Source organism: Eublepharis macularius, chromosome 2, assembly GCF_028583425.1.
Source record: "Eublepharis macularius isolate TG4126 chromosome 2, MPM_Emac_v1.0, whole genome shotgun sequence".
NCBI classification, from domain to species: Eukaryota; Metazoa; Chordata; class Lepidosauria; order Squamata; family Eublepharidae; genus Eublepharis; species Eublepharis macularius.
In genome coordinates this window covers 233,963,187-233,987,557 of record NC_072791.1, presented here as the reverse complement: position 1 = coordinate 233,987,557, position 24,371 = coordinate 233,963,187, and the positions used below count along the sequence as shown (strand labels likewise).

The 24,371-nt window shown below is 43.2% G+C and overlaps 1 protein-coding gene across 3 annotated transcripts in view; it reads right to left on the bottom strand.

The window, feature by feature from the left end:
• Nucleotides 1-373: 373 nt before the first annotated feature.
• ALS2 (alsin Rho guanine nucleotide exchange factor ALS2) overlaps nt 374-24,371 on the bottom strand; it is a 100,893-nt gene continuing 76,895 nt past the window's right edge. For 2 of the 3 annotated variants that reach the window (XM_054972525.1, XM_054972526.1), the window contains exons 22-34: nt 23,643-23,754; nt 23,331-23,408; nt 23,084-23,217; nt 12,904-13,071; nt 11,448-11,565; nt 10,744-10,901; nt 10,342-10,464; nt 9,069-9,245; nt 7,829-7,874; nt 6,674-6,735; nt 4,779-4,928; nt 3,657-3,753; nt 374-1,633 (exon numbers count right to left, since the gene is read on the bottom strand). In XM_054972525.1, coding sequence (XP_054828500.1) covers nt 1,595-1,633; nt 3,657-3,753; nt 4,779-4,928; nt 6,674-6,735; nt 7,829-7,874; nt 9,069-9,245; nt 10,342-10,464; nt 10,744-10,901; nt 11,448-11,565; nt 12,904-13,071; nt 23,084-23,217; nt 23,331-23,408; nt 23,643-23,754 — 1,462 coding nt within the window. In that variant the 3' untranslated portion in view covers nt 374-1,594. Of the gene's footprint in view, nt 1,634-3,656; nt 3,754-4,778; nt 4,929-6,673; nt 6,736-7,632; nt 7,685-7,828; nt 7,875-9,068; nt 9,246-10,341; nt 10,465-10,743; nt 10,902-11,447; nt 11,566-12,903; nt 13,072-23,083; nt 23,218-23,330; nt 23,409-23,642; nt 23,755-24,371 lie in introns of those variants that run through there. The other variant, XR_008596575.1, reaches the window with a different exon arrangement.

The window sequence follows — 24,371 nt, the reverse complement described above, 5'->3', positions numbered from 1 at the left end:
CTCCATTATTTATTTCTGCAACGCTCAGATATCATTGGTACGGTTTGGAGGGCTTTTTAAACACCTCCTTTTTAACAATTAGCAGCTCCCCAGTGTGTTGGCAGGAACTGATAACTTAGTCTTGGAGGCTCCACTGAGCACATTTCTTTGCATGTGTGAGGGGCACCTAGGACAACTGAAGCCAACGCTTTGTTTCAATCAGCAAGTGCTACCTTTGCAATGGGCTGCTGCTAAAAAGAACTGAATGGAAACATCCTTTAAAATAAATATTAACAGAATTAATTACTACTCTGTCTACAGAAAAAACACCTCAGAGCGATGAGGGAACCACGTTAAAATGGGATTTGTAGTGATTTCTACAAAAAAAAAATCACAGAATTAGCAATGTTCTTTATTATGAAAATGGTTCCAATTACAGTTACAGCTCCAACAGACATTTTTTTAAAATAAAGGAGCTACACATAAGCCATGATTCAAACGTCCAAAAGTTATTTGCATTGGCTATACTAACTCAAGTTAATTTTAGCCAGAAGAATATTTTCTGTATCTTCCACTCATCTGTGACAGGCATAATAAAGAACAACACCTGTTTTATGCAAGATGTCAGCAAACATTATCTGTATAAACGAAGAAAACAGTACGTCACAACAGGACACATAATAACAATGAAACAGACATTTTTTTGTGTGTGTTTTTATATAATACTTCAAAAAATAGCATTAAAAAGTGTGGGGTTTTTTGCCAGTTCAGAAGAAATAGGAGCTGCATGTCTCTTGACACGTTAAGCTTACATCTTGATTTTGATCTAGACCTGGGCTTCACACAAGACTTTCGACCCATTCATAACTTGTATCTTTTATTCATCATAAGTCTTGGGCATCCAAAGCTCAGAAGTATGAAAACCACGAGTTCTGTAAACATATGAAATACCGGTTTTAGTGCTGAAGTTTATAAAGGCTAGTGCTTTGCTCTTAAACAGTAAGCAAACAAACAAGACACGAACTGTCAGGCCCGGTGTCTTTACCACCATGAAACCACATTTTGATGGTTTGCAAAGCAGCACCGTCAGCTGCTGCCTGTAACTTTACGTACACAGAAAGAATTCTGCAAGTCTTTCTGAGTGAGAAGTGCAGCAGGCTCCCGATGACGACATTTCTGTTTTAACTTCGGTAGCTGAATTTAGAAAGACACTGAGTGGTTCTATAGTGCATCACAATCTTTCAGCAGCAGCACATGAGTCGAAGGCCTCTTCGCGACGAGGAGAAGTGAGCGGCGCATCCTCTGACCCTGCTTTTATGTGAATTCCATGGAGATGGTATTGCCAAGTCATTTTAATGCCACTGCTGTTTTGGGAAGAACAAATCAATCTTGTCACTTCAAAGGTTACATTTTTTTCCCTTTGTTGAACAAAGCTGCCTTTGCGGTTTCCGTCTTTTTCCTTTTCAGCTGATTTTACGGCTTTTCTGTCCTTTCACAAGGTCAATGAATGACATCCACAGAGTGGTCATACTCTCTCCATTTTAAGTGCTGTCGCAGGGAAAAAGGATAAAGTTCTGCTCAAAAGAGTCCTCCGTTTAGATGGCAACAGAATGCCTTAAGTCAGCTTTTCATGCTGAATCTGGTAGTAACATGCCTGAATGCAACAACAACAACAAAAAAGCGCAATGCATTATTTTCTGTGATAATAATATAATATAATATAATATAATATAATATAATATAATATAATATAATATAATATAATATAATATAATATAATATAATATAATATAATATAATATAATATAATATAATATAATATAATATAATATAATATAATATAATATAATATAATAGAGGAGAGGAGAGGAGAGGAGAGGAGAGGAGAGGAGAGGAGAGGAGAGGAGAGGAGAGGAGAGGAGAGGAGAGGAGAAGAAGAGAGGAGAGGAGGAGCACCTCATGAAAGCCATTTTACATAACCAATCTTACATCCTGGTCCACTTCTAAGCAAAAGCTCGATTTTCCTGTCCACAGTACCAGTAAACTGAAGGTGCTGCCTGAAAGTCTGAGCCATGTTAATGCACCAGCTACTTATAATCATTTGTGAATAAGTTTTGGCTTTCAGCTTCCTCGGTTTCTGCTGACTAAAAAATCAAAACTAGCATCTCGTACTCACTATCAAAGCTGGTGAGATATTTGGTTAAAACTTCAAACAATTCTCTATGTAAATATCAGAGATGCTAAAAGACTTTAAAAACTTTTGCAACGGACACGTGAGCATACCTTCTTTGAAATACCCATGCCAGCTGACTTCTGATGGCACGCATTTTTGCATCTCTGCTGGGTTAACACAGACTTGATGCCATGCCTCAGGTCATAAACAGAGGCTTCTTTTAAAAGCAGCCAAGTTATGCTGCATTTCTGGCTTTGGCACCTGTGCAGTTGGCAACATCCCTCTCGTTCCCTTGGTCTTCATGATCAGGACTCTGTGTCTAAGAAAACCTTGACCCGTTTCAGACTTCCAGGCTCAAAGCTGTGCTCCTCTGAATTAATACACCGAGTGCTAACCCCCCTCCAATAAATGGAAAGTTTCCTAGCAATGCAGAGCAAAACTCCAATGGCAACCTCGTGCGTGTGTTATGTGCTGTCAAGTCACCTCCAACCTATGGCAATCCTATGAATGAGAGACCTACAAAATGTCCTATCCTTTACAGACTTGCTCAGATCCTGCAAACTGGTGGCCGTGGCTTCTCTGATCAAGTCAAGCCATCTCGCTTTAGGTCTTCCTCTTTTCCTACTGCCTTCTACTTTTCCTAGCATTATTGACTTTTCTAGAGAATCTTGTCTTCTCATAATGTGACCAAAGTACAATAGCCTCAGTTTTGTCATTTTAGCTTCTAGGGAGAATTCAGGCTGATTTGATCTAGTACCCACTAGGTATCCACAAAACTCTCCTCCAGCTCCACATTTCAAATGAATCAATTTTCTTCAAATGAATCATTTTTCAACCTCATAAGGTAGCGTTTTATTTCTGGGCAGAAAATGGCTTTATAAAGGGAGAGGTGTGATGAAGAATTACCAGAATACACATGCCCAGATTATTCTCAACCTGAACGGTTTGTCTGCCTTTCTTAAAGGCAGTGGTAAAGACAGAGAAACAACACCTCTGCAAACCACCCATGACTGGCTGGCTGACTTTATTTCTCCCCAGTGGGAACCCAAAGCAGCCCGCGTACTTTTTCTCCCTTCCAATTTATCCTCACAACCACCCTATGAGATAGGTGAGGCTAAGAGGGCGTGACGGACCCAAGGTCCGCCCAGCAAGCACCCATGGCAGAGCCAGGGAACCGGACCCACGTCTCTCAGACTGCAGAGCCTAGCACTCCAAGCAGTGTCCTGTGCTGCCTCTTCCACTATGGAAACTAGCTGTCCTATTGGGCTTAAAGGTTGCAGTTCACAACAGCAGTTAGGTGAAGCCACGGAAAACCAGTATGTGACTGTGCACGTCTAAACTGTTTGAATATAAGCATTTTGTCAAATGCAACCACTTGCAACTGGCAGATAGCTGGGCAACTGGATTGTCTGGATGATTGAGCATCCCTGAAAAATAATGGTCTACAAAGAACAGCAAATGATAAATGGTGGGCAATTCATAGAGAAGATTATTTAAGGCTTGCCTTCAGAGTGGTAAACATAATGCCCTGTTCCCCGTGCTGGAGGTAGGGATCCATCAGGTCCTCGATCAAATGGACTTCAGACCCCAAATTCCTTATCCTGCCACAAAAGGGAGCAGATGATCAATTTAATGGGACATCGTTTCGCAAGATCTTGATCAGAACCAAAGGAATAAAAAGCATGGGAAAATGTTCATACACTCTGCAGGTCATAAACGGAAGCCTCTTCTAGCCACCCTGTCATAGTTTCAACACAAGTAATATTATTGTACTTGTATGTGCTACTGATTTTACGGAAGTTTTTTTTTTTAAACGACACCTCATTTCATAAATGTTACCACATAATCCCCACTTCACAAATACTAGATATTGTGAGGCACATTTTCAGGGTGTATCTAAGGGGAATCATAACTCCAAATGTGAACAGTGAAAGCTCAGCTTTATCTTGCTAAGACCTGACAACACCTGCAGGGCTTGCTTCTGTGCCTGTGATTATTGCCTTATATAAACTACCTCTCTGTTGCTGTAGTCCACAGTATTTTTTTTAAAAGAGCAGATCATGAGAGGGAGGGCAGGAAGGGTTACATCCGGGCTTAGTTCTCGTGGCTCCTTCTTACATGCCCAGGGTAATACCGGTTGCCACTTTGGGGTCAGGAAGCAATTTTTCCCCAGGCCAGTTTGGCTAGGGATCCTGACGGTGTCTTGCCATCTTCTGGGCATGGAGCAAGGGTCACTGGGACGTGTGGTGGGGAAGTAGTTGTGAATTTCCTGCATTGTGCAGGGGGTTGGACTTGATGACCCTGGAGATCCCTTCCAACCCTATGATTCTACGATTCTAATATGGCAGCTGTTCCCTACGCAGGGACCTATTCTCCTGAACTGCAATAGACTTGCCGCAGCAGTACACCAGCCTATCCCCGTGTAATGGATCAATGCAATAAAGTGCACTTTAAAAAAATCAGGCAGGAAGTCCCTTAATGATTTTAGTACAGCCTTAAAGATTTTTTCTTCTTTACTTGAATTCAGCTCAATCCAAAATTGTTTCATTGTTTACTGAACCTCAGATAGTCAGAGTGTTCATTCGTTACAGGATTTGGCAGCGCCTTTCGAAGTAAGACTGCCCACCTGGCACGCAGCACCACATACAGAAATACAGGAAACAGATCATCCATGGACCAAAGGAAATCTTCATGGAGAGTCTCTAGTACATTCTGCGATATCTCCTCGAAGGTCTGCTGGATCACCTTAAGCTTGTCAGCAGGTGTAAAGGTTGTACTGTTGGAAGGGGGAGAGAAATCAACATTATGGTACTATTTAAGTCATTTGTATGCTGCTTTTGGGTCTCCAAGGAAGCCAGCTCCACTAATAAAAACAATCAAGCCTCAAATATTAAATCATGGTCATCCACAGGACACAATGAAAGAGGACAAGAAGAGAAACATCTTTTGAGTATACTCTGGAAGGCCTATACTGATGCACCAGCCTCACTTTCCAGAGAAAAAGTTCTGTAGCTTGTGGGGCTGCAACTGGAAAGGCCTCCCTGCTGGTCTCCCCCCAGTTTTGTCCCAGACAATGTGGGTTATGGCAGGAAGACCCCACTTACTGACCTGAAAGCTTGGGCAGGTTGATACAGGAGAAGGTCCATGAGGCCCAAGCTGTTTATGGAAGAGAGGTTCAGGATCAGCACCTTGAACGGAGCCTGGGAGATCAGTGAAGGTGCAGAAGAACTAGCTATATATGTTCATTTCATGGGGTTCCAGTAAGCACCCCGGCTGCTGTATTTCGGGCTAGGTGAAGCTTCTGCCCCATCTTTAGCGGGCAACTCCACATAGGACATGTTGCCGTGGTGTAATATGGGTGCTACCGAGGCACGTCATGCTTGTGGCTAGATCGCTTTCTGCAGAATCACTAGAGCACTGGCTGATCATACCAAGCTGGAGTAAGTGGAAGTCTTCAGGACACTATGGCAGTAGAAGGGCTCCGGCAAATATGCTCCTTTTGGGGGACTGTAATCCCTTATCATCCACATACCGGCAACAGTATGATCTCTGCCAGTGGTACCATGTAAATGTTAATAATGTCGGTGATAAGACTGGACCTTAAGGGACCCTAGAAGCCAAAGGACTGAACAGAAATCTCTCAGCACCACCTAAAAATGGAAAAGCGTGTGGAGCTGGCACTTAGGAGCAATCACCCATATCTATGACATCATTATGTTACCTCCTGCACAATTAATTCTACTTGCCCTCAATCATTTTGGCCCCGTGAAAGAATAAAACATAGTCACTATGTCCAATAAAAGCTAGAAATTGATGTATAATTCTATGACAAAATACTGCAGAAAGAAAAATATTTCCTTAAATGAAAAAAAAATCCCTTGTCAATTCTGAGAGCTCAGGAGACAGAAAAATCCAAAGACTGCCACCTATTCAACCTCTCCTAGGAAGGGCAAAGTTAGAACACTGCATCCCAAAGTAAAAACCGGCACAGCTGCACCATTCAGTAGACAGACAGGCCAAGATCCAAAACACTGCAGAGATTTTCAGTTCTGGTTCCCTTTCCAGTGGCAGTCCCTGTGTCCTTTATACCAATCTCTCCTCATAGGCAAGAACTCCTTCCGCTTTTTCTTCCAGTGTCTAAATCTGTATTTTGTCTCCAAGTTATGTACGTTAGGAAACTTGTACAACAATCATCTCAAGAACTTTACTAGTGCTCAGAATTATAGATCAAGCCCTTTTGAAGAAAAATTTGTTGGCATATTTTTTCAGCTAATATATTTTTCACCACTAAGTTTTGTTTCAGAACTAAGGGCCATTTTGCACCAAACTTCCCCCAACCCTATTTAACCTCACAGGTGCTGGCATTTGTCAAAACAAACAGGAGGGACACTGAAGCGCAAAATTCAAGGCAATTCTTAACCATGTTGTTTCAGTACCACTTAATGCTACACGCACAGTTCAGCAGGCGGGGGCAAGTCTGGAAAGGCGGCAGGGCAAGAACAAGTCCAGCCATGGGATTACCTGATCTGCTGCAAACACTCCACCGCTGACGCAAAACAGGCGTCTTTTGTATTTGGCAATACCTAAACACAAGGAAGGGTATCTGTGATTACTGCCCGGTTACTTAGAAAAGTAGGTTGAACCACACCAATTTTAGGAATCATTAGGAAAACTGGATTAGGACTGCCAGAAATCTCCACCATGATTATATAATTTCGGAGTTAATCCCAGTTTTGATAGAACACCTTGGAGAGGCCAAAAGGTGGGAATTTTAATTGGTTTTGATTAGAACTGCAAACTTTAAATTTAATTTGGCAAACCAGCTAAACCACAGTTGAAGAATCAGCAGAATTGTAACTTGAGGGCACACTTATCTTTTAAAACTATTTTTTTTTTGGTATTGTTTCAGCACAGTTTTTTTTAAAAAGACGGTTTCTCCTAATTTCAAGTGATAGTTTTTATTTATTGAAAGGCAAGCTATAGCTATACCAAAAAGCCCCTGAAACTGTAGCTTGACTTGGCAGGGAGAGGGGCTTGTGTATAACCCAGAAACGAAGCAATGAGGGAGGCTGGACTGGGCCACACACGTGTTCTGGCCTCCAGCAAACTGGGGATGTCACCTGGTCTCTGAAGCCCAACGGCACCCAGGTTGAAAGGCGAGTATCCCTCCCACCCCCACCCCCGCTCAGTGATAATGCTGTGGGGCCCACACCTGGCATGGGGATGGGACACCGACGGTATACTTGCGAGCTTCCAAACCTGAGGACAAGGTCATGGGCTTCTGATAGAGGAGACAGCCCTTAATAAATCCACAGAATATTAACATTTAAAATGAAACAGCGAACATACATACACAAAGCATCTCCTTCACCCAACCTAACAATTTTTCAGATTGTATGATTAAGTAAAGCACATAAATCTAAGGATCATTTAACAGTTTCAGATATGAGATAAAAACAGGAGAGAATTAGAAATATTACATGTTTTTGGAGCCACGAATCTGGAATTATGAATTAAGGGTCACGGGGAGAACTGTATAATGTAAAGATGATTGACATACAATTAAGAAGTGTCTTACATACTAATAAAAAAGAACAACAAATTTATTTATAACTATACCTACCCACTATCTCTTAATTCAACTCAAAGGCTTAGTACACAAAAATATTAACATACCTTTTTATTTTCACCAAGAATGGGCACAGTTGTTGGCCAAAATTTCCTAAAAGAAATATCATATGTAGAGTTAATGGAAGATTTATTTTGTTTCTGTCATGGAAGGAGGGGCCTTACACTCTCCCTTCCCACTCCTTATCTATCAAGGAAACAACAGACTCATTTTTGACGGGCCAAGGTGTACAAGGAAATAAACCAGGTTTTGAGCTGAGGCTCAGCACTGGCTGCCACAAAGGAGCTGAGGTATTTCACAGATACCAGGTGGCTCCTGGCCCAGTCTCTGGCCACTGTAGACAACACATGATTTGATAGCTTTCAAGTTTGCGTTTTTTCCCTCCTATTTTGCCACTGTCTATATGAATTAGGGAACGGGGATTCATCTGGTTACAAAAAATGGATACTGTGCAGAATACATGATGGCAGAATGGGCTAAATAAAAATTCAAGCTTATGAGGTTTATTATTCTCTCAGTATGAAGCAATGCAAGATTATTTTTTTTAATGGTTAAACACCTCCCTTTGTTTTTACTGGTGTCTGGTCATCAAAATAGCAGGACACATAAGCCACTAAAGATTCCTGTACTTCAAACTGTAGACAATAAAATCAATCTCTTTAGATTACTTTTCCAGATTTTAAACTGTAGGCCTTTTGATCAGTTGAGGGCTACTCAATTCCACGTTAGCCAAGAAGTCAGTCCTTCTATTTGCTGAAAGAAAAGCACACATTAAAGAGACCCCACGCCTGCTTCCTGGGCCTCCTGGGCTGTTCCAATTTATACCCAAGGCAAACTTGAGCGCCCCTAAAACCCCACATGTGCTTTTACATTCACACTGCTCAGGAAAACGATTTATACAAGTGCCTATGAGCGATCACAAGAACCTCCTGTCTCCTACCAGATAAAGGGAATTTATTGTTCTTAGCACCAAACACAGAACTTCCTCCTATTGTCAGACCGTTCAAAAGAGGACCAAAGCAGAAGAAACAAACCTCCTGCCTTTGCTTCCTGCAAGGTCTAGTTATATTTCTTGGAGAAACATCTGAGGCACGGAAAGGCAGCCTTAGGCCCAGATCATGCACAAAAGCTACTGGCCTCCAAGCTAAGAGGCCATCATTGGTCTCAATTCAGTGAAAAACAGCAAATGAGAGTACTATCAGAAAGTACACAAAAACAAAGGCAATATCACATTCTTGCTTTAGTGTTTGAATCCATATTTTCAACGACATCTCGAGGAATGCTTACATCTGTACTCCCAGAAAACTCAACAGAGCTGTGTCCGGCTGTTTGTTCAGACGCAGAACGCACTCCCAATAAACATCTTCCTCGCGTTCATTGTCCAAGGCATACAGCATAAACAGAGGAGGGTACAGACGGGGCAGCAAGACGGGAAGCAACAGCCCGGAGCTGGTGACCACATAGCTTAAAGAGAGAAAATTGAACAAAAATGTTTTAGAATTTGCACTGGATATAATTGATGCCTGCGAAAAGTCAAGAAACATCGATAGCTTATATGTCTTATCAATACCACATTGCTGAGACAGAGAAAATGTATTGTGAAAATTAAGGACATCAGAAATTCCCTCTCCTACACGTCATCCCACTAAGATTACTCTTATGTCACTGAAACTGTGCACCCACTGTTATTCCTGAATGGTTTGAATGTTTATGAGCATTCAATGATACCCCATCACCTAAGCCTGTGAGGAAGAGGATCATTTCAACAAAGTGCAAGTTTATCTCTGGCCACCTGGACTCAACCCAGCTATTATGAAGCCAGCAAACAGGCAGCTCTCTCTCTCTGTCTGCGGTCCTGTGCCAACTCCGTTAATCGAGTCCAGGTCTCACGTATGTCCCCAGCCATGAAAAGGCCAAGGCGGTGGTGGCCCTTCCCAGGGCTTCCTTGGTGGTGGCCAGATGCTGTGCGAAGAGCTGCACTTGAAGTTTCAGACCACCCCAGCTTTCCCTGTCTTTTGTGAGCAGTTAAAGGCTTTCTGGTTTGGAAGAGGCTTTGGTTAGTTATACTATGATTTTATTCCAGCTCTGAGCTACTGGATTTTAAAAGCCGATTTTCATTGTGTAGTATTTGTTATTCTTCTTATCGATGGCTTTTGGTGTATGTAAAACTGCCCTGACTGCAGTTATTTCAGAGAAAGGTGATCTAGAATTCAAACAAACAAGTTCACCAATTTACTTCCTGAGCTATATACTTCAGCAAGATCAGTTCCATAAGCACAAATCACTCATATATGTTAGCTTTCTGAGTTAAATTCCATATTAGACAACCCAGATTAAAAATGAATAGCATCCTTATTTTGTTTATTCACCTATGCAACTAGTTAAAGCATGTGGCAGGGGGTGGGGAGGACTCTTGGGGGTGGGGGGCAGAAACGATGAAGCAATTTTGTTTTCCAGATGTCTCATCACAAGCTCTTGAATAGAAATACCTCACTAAAGCTGGGACCCAAATGAACTCATGTCTCAGCCAACAAAAAGATATTTTTTTAAAGTTACAGACCCCGGTTCTGGAGACTCAGGCCTGGAGTCACTTTTCCCACTGCGGAAGGATCGCCTTCCCTTGGTCTCGGTTACCAAAAGCGGAACTGTGCTGCCCTCTTCAGGGAGGTCAGGAAAGAGGAATCTTGAAATCAAAACATGTAACCCATACATCCAGAAATCACTATCGATGGAATTTTTAAGCAGTTGCAAACAGCAGCACATTAAAAGTCACTGCATCCTAATATCATAGTAGTATTTTTGTACAAGGTCAAAAGCCATTACAATTAGGACATAAAAAGAATGTAAATAAACTACAACAAAATAACATTTAAGTGTTAAAAGCATATAAAAACACATTAAAAACACAAAGGCACCATCTCTAAATGCAGATGGGATTCTAATATTCCATATTGTTTCTTACCTGATCAACTGAAATATGCGTTTGAGGTAGGATTTAATTTCCCTGACTGCCTCCTGTAATAGCCGCCGATTGGCTCCTACTCCTACGTAGGTCATACGGTATACAGCTACGAGAGTCTCCACAAGTTTTCCCAAAGGATGCAAAGGGGTATCACATGCCTTAAAAAAAATGAGGAATATAAAGTCAAACAGCTCTCCATAAGGAAAAGAGGCTGTAGGAGCAAGTTTCACATTTTTAAGATTCTTAAAATAGAGTAGATGCAACAACTATTGAAATGGACAAATGCATCATATTTGCATCTCACACAAATTCAATGCAGCTGATCTAAATTAATATTCTTGCTCTTGTGATCTTTTATAGCAGGGCTGGGGAAGAACTGGATATGATGCTCTTACAAATCTATTAGCAGTGTGCAATGTCGACAACAAGAGGAATTTCAGTAAGAATACATGGTAGTAGACTCTGAAGGTTTTTAGGGTACAAATTTTCCTAGAAAGGAACTTTCCCCACTGGCATACTTGTCAATCAGTTTGACAAGCATCAATCAAAGGAAGCTACTAGCAAAGAATTTAATCAATTTACAGAAAACAGCATCTATTTATTTTGTTTTGATACTGATTGTAAGTTCAACTCTATCAGTAGACAGGAAATATGAATGCTTACACACCAGATAACACCACAGTAGTCATTCATAGGCAAGATACCTTTATTAGATATTTCTTGATGTTCTCATATTTTTCCAGTGTGAAGGCACCAACATGTTGTGGAATGAACTCCAGACTTTCCAGCGTTTGAGTGTGTGATCGGCTTAAAAGTTCTGGACTGTAATGACAGAAAGGACAGATATTTCTCTACTTCTGCACCACTGAAGACAAAATCTTGATGAGCACGTGAGGCTACATTAGCTAATTTCTACTGTCCAGACGCACACTGGAATATTTATATTCTACCAGTATAACATGCTAGGATGGTAAAAACTTTCTGAAAATTCAAGAAGCACTTTAAAAAATGCTTCTACTTCTTCATACAAATGAGAACAAAGTGTACATATTTCACAGTATATATCCCAAGGAAACTCCTAGCAATAAAAGATTTTAAAAAAATAACTGCTGAATTAAATCCAGAGGAGTTAGCCGTGTTAGTCTGTAGTAGCAAAACAGATAAGAGTCCAGAAGCACCTTTAAGACTAACCAACTTTACTGTAGCATAAGCTTTCGAGAATCACAGTTCCGTTCATCAGATGCATGGAGAGTAAGAAGAAACTGGTCAGATATATATAGGTGGTGAGGGGAGGGGGGAGGAGATGCAATCAGTAGCTTCTAATAATGGGATCAGTTTGCTTCTGATAATGAAATTGGCTACTTCTGATAATGAGATAACTATTCATAGTCCCTATTCAATCCAAGCCTGACTGAGTCAAATTTACATATGAATTCCAATTCAGCAGCTTCCCACTGGATTCTGTTTTTGAAAGGTTTATGTTGAACGACAGTGACCTTTAAGTCCTTGATGGAATGTCCTGGTAGATTGAAGTGTTCTCCCACTGGTTTCTGGATGTTGCCATTTTTAATGTCAGATTTGTGTCCATTTATTCTTTTGTGCAGAGGTTGGCTGGTTTGTCCAACGCAGATGGACATTATTGGCGCATGAGGGCATATATCACGTTGGAGGATGAGCAGCTGTAAGAGCCAGAGATAGTGTAGTTGATGTCATTGGGTTCTGTAACTGTATTTGCTAGGCAGATATGAGGGCAGAGCTGGCATCTGGGTCTGTTGCAGGGTCTGGTACCTGTGTTGGTGACTCTGCTAGCCGATTCATGGTTGTAATTGAGAAGTCGTTTAAGGCTGGGGGGGTGTCTGTAGGCAAGGAGAGGTCTTTCACCCAGGGCTGTAGGCAAGGAGAGGTCTTCCACCCAAGCTACTGATTGCATCTACTCCCCACTCCCCTCTCCACCTATATATCTGACCAGTTTCTTCTTGCCCTCCATGCATCTGACAAAGAGAACTGTAATTCTTGAAAGCTTATGCTACAGTACAGTTGGTTAGTCTTAAAGGTGCTACTGGACTTTTCTATTTTGCTGAATTAAAATCGCTGAATTTCATATAGTTACAAAATCATTATTTCACACTGCTTGAAGTAGTTCTATCCCATTCTACTGACCTGTCTTTGTGTTGACGCCGATTAGTTGTCAGGGCAACCGCAATATTGTCCCAGGCCTTCCACCTGTCCCCTTGGCCGGGCTGCTCACAGCCTAATTGCTGCCAGCTTTCTTCAAACACTGCTTTCCACTTCTCGTCTGCAGGGACAGCAAGGATTCCAAACTTCCGCCTGGTAACATTTAACAATAATTGCAACTCATAGAATTATTTAATTATACTCACTTATCCCAGAATGCTAACGTGGGTGACCGATGCTTGTGTTTGCTTTGCCATTGAACAAATACTGCCCTGGTTACAAAGTCTTAGGCTACAGTACTTTCCTTAAATTTCTCAAGGTTACATTTTCAAGACTGCAGTTTTCACAATGAAATTGTTGGAAACCAATAGCATGACACATTAGCTAGCACTGGTGTTTGGTATGCTTAATATGAAGTAGGTAGTTTTTCCTAAATATAGATTATTAATTAGTTCTGCTACCCCAATAAGCTGTAATGGAAGATTTGTATTCACTTGCCGTGAAGCTTCCTTTCTCAGTGGTCCAAGAGTGGGGCAGTCCATACTTGTGGGAAGTAGCTCTTCCTCTAGTGCAGGGTCGGACCGAAATCAATCCCGGAGGGGAGGGGCTCTTCCCTTGGCGCACCAGTCTGTTTTCAAGCCCATATCTCTCCCAACAGTCTCCTATTTCTTTCTTCATGCATTGTCTTCCCTTGTCCTTTGCAACTGGAACATTAATCTATCAACTATACACCTCATTAATAACAACATATATATACATGCGTATATTCGTATAATTCAATCAAACACTATAAAATAGAACTTATATAACCTGGGCAGGTTTTGGACTGCCCCACTCCTGGACCACTGAGAACAGAAGCTTCACAGTAAGTGAATACAAATCTTCCATTCTCCCGTGGTCAGGAGTGAGGCAGTCCATACTTGCAGGATATATACATAGCAGTGCCTCGTTGGGTGGGTTTGCTGTTTTCTATCTTTACAGTATGTGTTGAAGTACCTTCCTCCCAAAGACCGCCTCAGTTGAGGCTATCTGATCTATCTTGTAATGTTTTGTGAATGTGTGTACAGACTTCCATGTAGCTGCCTTACATATCTTTTCTAGGGAAGGGAATGCCCTGTACGCTGCCGAGGTGGTTGCTCCTCTAAGTGAGTGTGCTGTGTGATGTGATTCCCTGATTCTTTGTTCTGTAAGCTAACAGAATGAACTTCCTAATCCATCTGCTTATGGTAGATGTCGACAACTTTTTCCCTAATGAGCCTTTCCTAACAGAAACAAACATGTTCTCTACCTTATGGAATTGTTTGGTCCTTTCTATATAGTAACTAAGGGCTCTCCTGACACCTAACATACCACTCCCTTTCTTTTTTATGTTTAGAGTTAGTACAGAAAGAGGGAAGAACGATGTCTTCCCCTCTATGAAAAGATGAATTCACTTTTGGTATAAAGATTGGGTCAGGTCTTAAAACCATCCTATCATTATGGAAGATACGCAGGTCTCTGTTCACTGATAGTGCTCTTATTTCCAACACCCGTCTTGCCGATGTTACTCCTACTAGGAAAACGGTTTTGAGAGTTAGTTCTTTCAGAGAGTACGTCGCCATAGGTTCAAAGGGTTCCCTTGTGAACACCATGAGTACTCTGTTGAGGTTCCATGTGGGGAACCTGTGAATACTAGGAGGGTTTATCAACATGGTTCCTCTCAAGAATCTTCTAATATGGGGGTGCCTTGTGAGCGATGTTCCCTGCTTGGATCCCCCTACTGCTGAGATAGCCGTCACTTGTTGCTTTAAGGTACTAGTGCTAAGACCTTCGTCCAGCCTCTCTTGTAGAAACAGTAAGACTTGTTTGATCAGTGTAGTTAGCGGATTTTGGTCTCTGTCCTTGCACCAGGAATGGAACGTTTGCCATGTCTTATTATAGCTCATATTTGTTGATCTTTCTCTAGATGCAAGCATGGTTGAAATTACCTTCTCAGAATATCGCAATTCTTTCAGTTGATTGTACTCAGTTTCCAGGCTGCTAGGTTTAGTGATGTCGGGTCTGGGTGTTGGAATCTCCCTTGTGCCAGCAAGTCCTGCCTGTGTGGCAGTTGCCATGGTTCCTCTACTGATATTCTTTTTAATTCCTGGAACCAAAGTCTCCTTGGCCAGAAAGGTACAATTACTGTCACCTCTACTTTCTGTTCCCATATCTTCTGAACAACTCTGTTCATGATTTTTATTGGAGGGAAGGCATACAGAAGAGCCCGAGGCCACTCCTGATTCAGTGTGCCTACACCTATAGCTGTCTGTTCCTTCCTCTTTGAAAAGAACCTTCTCACCTGAGTGTTCTGCGCCATTGCAAACAGGTCCACCTCTGGTTTGCCAAATTTTTGACATATCTATCTGAATACCTGTTTGTTCAGCTTCCGCTCCATCTGGTCTATGGGGCTTCTGCTTAGCCAGTCTACTACTGTGTTTTGCAACCCTGCTACGTGTACTGCTTTTATTGATTTTATGTTTTCCTCTGTCCAGAGGAAGTCTTCCACTTCCTTGTTCAGTACCTTATATCTCATGCCCCCTTGTCTGTTTATGTAAGCCTTTGCCATTGTGTTGTCGGTCTGTACCAAGACATGTTTCCCTGATAGGCTGTCCTGGAATTTCATTAATCCATTCTTGATGGCTCTCCGTTCCAATAGGTTGATACAGGTTTTCTCCTCCTCGTTGAGCCATGGTCCTTGGGTCATCTTGCCCTGTGTGTGGGCTTCCCATCCCTTCAGGCTCGCATCTGTTGTCATTACTACTCTTTTTGGTTCTCTGAGTGGAGTTCCTTCGGTGAATCTGTTTGGTTTTGTCCACCAATTTAACTCCGACTTTAGAGCATTTGGAATCTGAATTCTTTTCCTCCACTTGTTTGCTACGAAACTTGAAAGGGACGCAAAAAACTCTGTAGAGGGCGTGTATGGAATCTAGACCATTGTATGATCTCCTGACAGGACACTATCTTTCCTAGGAGTTTGGCTAGCTGCGCTATGTCTGCTGTTTCCCATTCTGGAATTGACTGTATCATAGAGAAGATTTTCTGTTGTCTTTCCTCTGACAGGAAGGCTTTGTCCTCAATTGTGTCTATTGTAACCCCCACGTGCTGGATCCGAATAAGGCTGCTCTTTTTTGTGTTGACCACAAAGCTGTGCCTCTTCAGACTATCTATGGTTTGCTTCACTGCCTCCACACCCAAGCTCAGTGAGGGAGCCTTGATAAGTATGTTGTCCAGGTATGGAGACAGGGCTATTCCTTGGAGTCTCAGAAAAGCTATCAGGGTCTCTAGGAACTTCGTAAACACTCTTGGAGATGACTTTAGGCCAAACAGAAGAGCTTTGTACTGGTAGTGTTCCCCATCGTACACAAAGCATAGATATTTTCTGTGTGTCTCCCTTATGGGGATGTGTAGATAGGCCTCTGATAGATCTATGGATGCTAGGAACTCCCCTTTCTGGATGGCTTCTGTGGTGGACTTCATAGTTTCCATTTTGAATTTGTGTGATCTTACGTAATGGTTCAGCCATTTCAGATCCAAGATTGCTCTGACATCCCAATTTTTCTTTGGTATGATGAAGAACACTGAATAAACTCTCCTATTCCAGTATTCCTGCGGTACTGGCTCTATTGCTCGTATCCTTAACAGATGTTGTATCACCTTCTTTATTTTTGTGTGTTTCTGTTTCGTCCAATTTCTTGGTATTTGGACGAAGTGATTTGGTGGGATTGCTTCGAATTCCAAAGAGTAACCCTTGGATACTGTGTCCAGTACCCATTTGTCCACTGTTGTTTGTTGCCACTTATGGGCAAACTCCTGTAGGCATCCCCCTATTTGGGTGATCACCTGTTGAGGCTGGTTGTCACGCCTGACCGCCTTTCTTTTGTCCTTTTGCCTATTGTCCTGGTCTGCGAAAGGAGAACAGTCTGCTGTCATTCCTGGATCTAGATTGCCAGCGGCTCTTGAATGGTTTGTCACTTCCTTGTTTGGAGGTACGCTTGGGGTCTCAAAAGGAGCGCCTGCCCTTGTTTCTCACCTCCCATTTCTTTGACAGAAGGACTTTCTTCTTTTCAGCATCTTCCACCAGATATCTAAGGCTTCTCCAAACATCTTGGATCCTGAGAAGGGTATTGCTGCTACCTTATTATGTGCAGGAGGGTCCACGTCCCAGTTCCTCAGCCACGTGTTGCATCTGATGGTAACGTTAAAACCCATGGCTCTGCCTGACGTTTGGAAGGAGTCGAACGTGGCATCTGCTGCAAAGGCTGCTGCCAGGGCTATTTTCTTGACTTCATTGATTTCTTTGGGCACTTTACTATCCGCTGCTGCCAGGTTTGAGGCCCAAGCAAAGGCTTCTCGAGCAAAGAGTGAACTGGTAGCTGACGATCTTAGGGAGGCCGACAATGCTTCAAAATTTCTACATAGCACTTGTTCTATTTTCTTGTCCAATGGGTCTTTTGGCATCCCTTCTATGTCCATGGGTAGGACTGAGGTGGTAGCCAGGCTAGTGATTGGATCATCCACAATAGGTAATTTGAATTTCTTCATGGCGTCTGGTACCAGGGGGTAAAATTTGTTGAAGACAGATTGGTACAGTTTCGGTCTGGCACGGTTTTCCCATTCTGCCTTAAGGGCATTATGAAACATTGCTGTTAAGGGCACTCCTATTTGTGTCAGTCCTGTTTTAGGTAGGGCCTTTTCTAAAACCTGTGGGTAAGTTGAGTCTGTATCTTCTTTCCCTGAACTTGTTTGGGCTATTTCCAAGGTTCTGAAGACCTTTGGTAACATCTTGGAGTGCAGCTCCTGGAGAAATAGTCTGGTTTGGATGGAGCCAACCACTTCCTCTTCTTTATCCGAAAGTTCCCCCTCCTCACTCTCCGACAGAGCATCTGACCCCATTTGTGGGGAGGGCTCAGCCGCCCTGAGCCCATTTGTGGGGAGGGTGGGGTATAAATTGAATAAAATAAATAATAAATAAATCTGACAGCCCTGATCCTGAATTGGGTTCCTCCGAGAGGCTAGATTCCCCTTCTAAGCAGTTTTCCTCTCTTCCACGCCTTTTGGTTTTAACAGGGGAGTGGGATTTTGCTGGTCTTTCGCCCTTACTAGCAACCTGCTTTTGTGGCTGTTGCCCCTTTATTTCCTTCACAGCCTCTCAGAGTTATTTCCTCATCTCATTTCATAGCCATGCCAAGACATTTGTTTTGGCATCATGGCCTGAGAGCTCTAGATCACAATCTCAACTAGGGCCTGGTAATGATTGTGTGGACAGTGGTGAACTTGGTGGCTCCAAATTACTAAGAGCCATTTGGCCATTGCCAGTGGAGTATCGGATCAGGTTCAAGGTTTTGGTATTGACCTATAAGGCCCTGTGTGGACCGGGGCCAGCGTATCTGAGGGACTGTCTCTCCCCGTATATTCCCCAGAGGACCCTCCGATCAGGAGAAATTACTATCAGTCCCTGGCTCCAAGGAGGCTCGCCTGGCCTCAACTAGAGCAAGAGCTTTCTCAGTCTTGGCTCCTACCTGGTGGAACACTCTGTCTACCGAGACCAGGGCCCGGCAGGATTTACTATCTTTCCGCTGGGCCTGTAAGACAGAGTTGTTCCGCCAGGCTTATGGCTGAGGCTGGGCCTCCACTGGCTGGAGGATATAACATCTACTCCCCTCCCTATGAGAGCTGTCCACCACTGTTCTGAAGCTGCTGCCATGTTTCAATTGCACTGCTGCACTTTCTGTAATCGCCACTAAAAAAAAAAAAAAGAGTGCTGCTATTTTTAATATCTTTATATAATGCTTTTAATGTTTTATGATAATGTTTAATGAAATGTTTTAAATGTTTTTAATGCTGTTATCCGCCCTGAGCCTGCTTGTGGGGAGGGCGGAATATAAATATGATAAAATAAATAAATAAATTGTCGAGGCCTCCTTGTTCTCCATTCTCACGCTGCCAACTCTTTTCCTGCCTAAAGTCCAAGATGAGAAAGGGTGGGGGGAAAGAGAGAGTTAAAGAGGACATAAGAACTATGTCTCATCCAAACAGTCTCCAATCTGATTGCTCAAAATCTTCTAGGGTACTCCCGGGGCATATGCTGCACCGGTTCCCCCCCCCCCACTCACCTGTAGGCCCCCCTGAGGGAAAGGAAAGGCGCGGCCCCATCTAGGCAACTTACCACGATTCAGCAAGCTGCGTGAGAATTTGTTGAGGCTCCTGCCGCTGGCAACAAGAGAACAGCTCCTGGGCTTTTCAAAAGATGGCCTTCCTTTCTGTGTGCGGTATTAGGCGGCTGTGCCTGACCTAAGCCTTCTCCCTCATTCGCACGCCCATCTCAGTGGCCTCACCAAAGCCGAGTCCTAGGCAGGCTAGGAGACGTCAGCTTGGTCACTCAACCATCCCTCGTACCTGCCGGCAAGCTCTCTTCTTAGGTAATAGGAGGGGGGGTTGGAAGGAAGGGCCTTCCTTTTACCCTGATGAGCCTCGCGCTGAATGGAGTATTCTTCTTCTTCTTCTTAAAAAGTCTGTCCAGGATCCCTTGCTCTCTGGAGCAAGAAAAAAGCGTCCGTGCCTAAGCAGGGCTGGAAAAAACTGGCACGCCAAGGAAACTTGGTGGCTCCCCTCTGGGATTGATTTCGGTCCAGCCCTGCACTAGAGAAGGAGCTACTTCCCGCAAGTATGGACTGCCCCACTCCTGACCATGGGAGAATTGTCAATGAATCTTGCCAATGGCTACAGTTATATATATTTAAAGTCTCTCTCTCTCTCTCTCTCTCTCTCAGCTACCATGGTGCTATATGAGGAAGGTATCAAGTACAATAAAATGAAAAGGATTAAAACAAAAGAACACACATCAGATTACCACAACTGTATACCTACAAAGACATCCTGAACAGAGGAGTTCTGGCTGGCATCTGTACGGAAGGATTTTCACAATAATGGGGCCGCTCTGGAGAATGCCCTAATCCTATATTCTGCTAGAAGTCATGACCAAATAGCTGGATTAGGACTTTCTCAGTCAACCTTATTAGTTGGACAGGCTTATATGCAAAAGAGGTGCTCCCCAATACACACTTTATCCAGGCTACTTAGGGCTTTTAAAGTAATTACCAGCTTCATTTTATTAATCCACTTTAGTATCAAAAGCCATTGACTAGCCAAGAAGACAAGCAGGGGCTGTTATCTCTCCTGTCAATAACCAAGGCAGCATTTCTGGCCTGGGTTAAATATTTATTGGGATGGATTTGATAAATTTAGGCCTAAATCCAGCACCATTTTATCCCTTAATTCTGAAGTAACTTCAAGGCCCTTCAGAAAGAAAGACCACAGGGGAAAAAATCTGAACTACAGGATGCTTAAAAGGGACAACTGACAACTGCAGCTTCACAGAAAGCTACATACATTTTATTCACAGACTCCTAGCGGGGTGAAAAGCAGCTCCTAAGAACCAGCCCTGAATGCATTCCAGTGTGGGAATCAGTGATGTCAAAACAATTTACTGTAATAGCAAATGGTTTTGAGAACATAAAGGGAAGCCAAAGGGAGAAAAAACCCTAAGGAGTTGTATGGCCCATAAAATATACATATTCTGCTTAATAATAAAACAATCACAGCGCTGACTTAAACTGACCGTCACCAAAGCTCTTCAGAGGTGACACAAGTCATGCACAATGCTTGGGTTTGGCATGCTACCTATTCCCCAACAGTAGTTCTCTGATGATTTACAGAAGTGCTAAAAGTCATGCCTTATGTACCAAACGTGTTTCTCAGCTTCATTTTTATTTTAAATGTGCATTTCCGGTTTTGTATATGTGAGCCTCCCCCCAAGAATATGGATTCCCTTTGTAAGGGTGGAAACCCGTCAGCTTTAAGAGCTAGTACTAATGACAACCCCAAAATGCCATTGCTGCGTTCTCATCTCATCTGCCTCTCCAAACTCAGGGCACTCCCAAGCAGGGGAACTGCAGCAGTGACAGAGGGCCCAAATTGCCCTGAGGCCCCCAACATCCTGATCCATATTGCCCGCAGTTACTGGACAAGCAATCCCCACACAATGCCACTTTCCTTCTGGAGGCGGCTAGAGCAGCGCAGTGGTAAATGGGACTTCCAGAAGGTGGGCTTTTGCAAGGATTCCCCACCCACCCCCACCCCAGGAATTAATACAGCAATATACCATTAGATCAGTATGTCAACTGATCTAAAAAACCTTTTAAAAGCCCACCAAGTGGCACAGGACTGGAGTGAGGGAGGTAAATGGCTGCCAGGGAGTGAAAATGACTATTGTGAGTGCACAACTGGGAAAATCCAGGCTTTCCTGCCCAGACAGCGGCTATCAGGCTTTGTTACAATTTTTTCCCAAAACTGCAAAGCAGGTTTCAGAGATGAAACAGAAAAGCTGCAAAAGTGCACCACAACGCTCCAGGGCAAATATCCTGTGTAGAAGAGGTCGAGGTTGTGCCCCTCTGACCTTTCAACTTTGACCTTCAGGACAGTGGCTTACAGACCCAAACAGGAAGCCTATCTAGTGAACTGGTCTTTGTGGTCATTAATTTGTCACCATTCAGTACCATGCAGATAGGGTTGGGTCTAGCCTACGTTCTTCACTCGCACAAGACACTGGTGTCAGAACAACAGAACTTTCCTGCCTCCCTCCCCCCAAATGCTGCTCTTGGGGAGACCAGAGACCCTCGGGAACAGCAGGAGAGGCAAATGGGTGGACATTTCCCACCCCTCCCATTATCAGGAAATTTAATCTGGATCCAACCCAATGTAAACTACGTAACATATTGATTATGTCAATATTCCATGTACTTTGATGCACTATTTCATCTCTTGGCAGCATTTGGGGAGACACCAGGAGATCGGCCCCAACACTGTGTCTTGCCCCAGGCTCCAAGCCGTTCTGTGCAGCGCTTTGCTGCTCTCAGGCCTGAATTACCAACCACAAACAGCACTGACTCTGGGCCATTCCTATCCACACAGCTTCAGACACATAGCTAGATATGGGCAAACCAGGTGTTATGACCCTTACTTCCTCTGGGGTAGATTTTGCCTTTTAATCTTTCCCTTAACACCCTCTGGGTAATTTGCTGCCACCAGGAATATTATATTCCAAGGTATTTTATTTAAGTTTCCCTTTTTGTAACGTTCCTAAGCGTCAGGCTCCTTCGTGGTTCTATGTGACCCTGAGGATAGGAATGGGATATAGCAATGACAGCTACTCTGGGATATAACAAAAATAAAATAAACTTTTATTTAGTCAAGAAGCGTATCGGTTTCATAAAAGTAGTTCTCGGTTCGTAAAGTTACTTCCTACAAACTCATTCACACAGATCTCTTCTAAGGCTTCACACACAGCCTCTTTCTCTAACTCAATATTCCTCTCACGGAAATGCTTAAAACCAGGGCTTTTTTTCAGCTGGAACACAGCGGAACGGAGTTCCGGAACCTCTTGAAAATGGTCACATGGCTGGTGGCCCCGCCCCCTGACCTCCAGACAGAGGGGAGTTTAGATCGCCCTCTGCACTGCTTGGCGGCACGGAGGGCCATCTCAACTCCCCTCTGTCTGGAGATCAGGGGGCGGGGCCACCAGCCCTGTGACCATTTTCTCCGAGGGCAACCCACTGAGTTCCACCACCTCTTTTCCCCGAAAAAAAGCCCTGCTTAAAACTCCTCAGGCAGCACACAGCCAGCCTCTCTTTCTCTCTGACTCTCATTCACAGAAGTGCTTAAACCTACTCAGGCCTCACACAGCTGACCTCTCTTTCCCTGACTGAGTGTCCTTTCACAAACAGGCTCAGTTCAGGTTCCACACAGGTTATATATCTCTCATAAATACTTCAATATACTCAGGCAGTGCACAGCTAGCCTGCTTTCCTCTGACTGCCTATTTTGCTCTCCATTCTCAGTCTCAAACTGCCTTCACTCCGCCCACACTCTCAGTCATCAACCAATCATATCACTCACTCATCCCTCTCCTTCACCCCACTCTTCACCTATCTCACACCAAGCATTTAAAGATACATGCACACATTTACTTGAACGCATTACACAAGACAACATAAACAGTCACTCTCATCTAAGTCAATGGTCGTGTTCAACTATTTTAACAAGTAATATGCAAAGATACAGTAGAAGCCAACTCTTATCTACTCACAGAGTTTTGGGACGGTCCTTCTCATGATCATAGAGACTGGGTTTGAAGTAGGTTCCAGTAATCTTTATCCCAGACCCCCATTCTCCATTGAAGGTACCTTCAATATAGTCCCCATTCGGCAAAGCCAGTATTCCCTTGGAGGAAGGCGGGGGGGGGGGGGGGAGAAAGCAAGTAAAAATAACGAACTCGCAAATTATAAACTCTTCTTCTATAAGGAAGCAAGCACCCCCAAAATACAAATTACAACCTTCCCATTAAGGGTCCAATTGTCTGAAAACTCTCCTTCATACACTGTATCGTCTTCGGAAAGCAAGACTCCCGTCCCCTGCGTTAAACAGATATCACAATTAATACAAAGAATTTTGGGAGCGACTTTCATATAAACGCTGGCAGACATTAGTGAAGGAAAACAGCAAGACAGGGCACACTGTTACAGGAGCACCACCCAAAACTCACTCCAGAACTTTTATGAAGCAGTTGCTTTTTTATTTCAACACTGTGAATAGCAAAGGACGATGACAACAGAGCGTTGCTCCTCACGAGCCCAGACACAACTCACCATCATTTTATTGCTGTTAAAGGCTCCTTCATAATACAGTCCAAACTGGGTCACCACAACGCCATTGCCTTGGCAAAGGTCATCTTGCCACATTCCCATATATTTTTCTCCCCTGGAGAGACAAGAAACCATTACTGTTCAAAGGTCGTCCTCATTTTGTTTTAAAGGCTCACGGTGACATCTTCTCTTTGGGCCACTCTGGTGTTTAGTCGCGGATTCCTGCCTTCTGTCACACACCATCAAGCAATTACTAGGATCATGTTAAAAAAAAAAGCTGTCTTGCGTTAGACAACCACAAACTGCTGCATGTTTTAAATGCATGTAAATAAATAATTTTCTTGACGTTGATAGATGCAAATGATGGAGAGCCTCCATTAATTATGAAATTCTTATCATCGGTGTGAAAACACTGAATTCTTGTTTTTTAAAAAACATTTTATTTGTTTATACCCTGCCTTTCCCCCCAATGGGGACCCAAAGCAGCGTACATTGTTCTCCTCTCTGGTTTTCCTCACAACAACCCTGTTAGGTAGGCTAGGCTGTGTGTGCGCGCGTGAGAGAGAGAGACTGGCCCACGTCGTCCAGCGAGCTTCCACGGCAGCGTGGGGAATCAAACCAGGGCCACCCAGATCCTAATCCATCCCCCTAGTCACACTATACTGGCTCCCAAAAAGAGTTCAGCCATGAACTGAGAATCACCATGACTAAATCTGGACTTTTCAAATACCT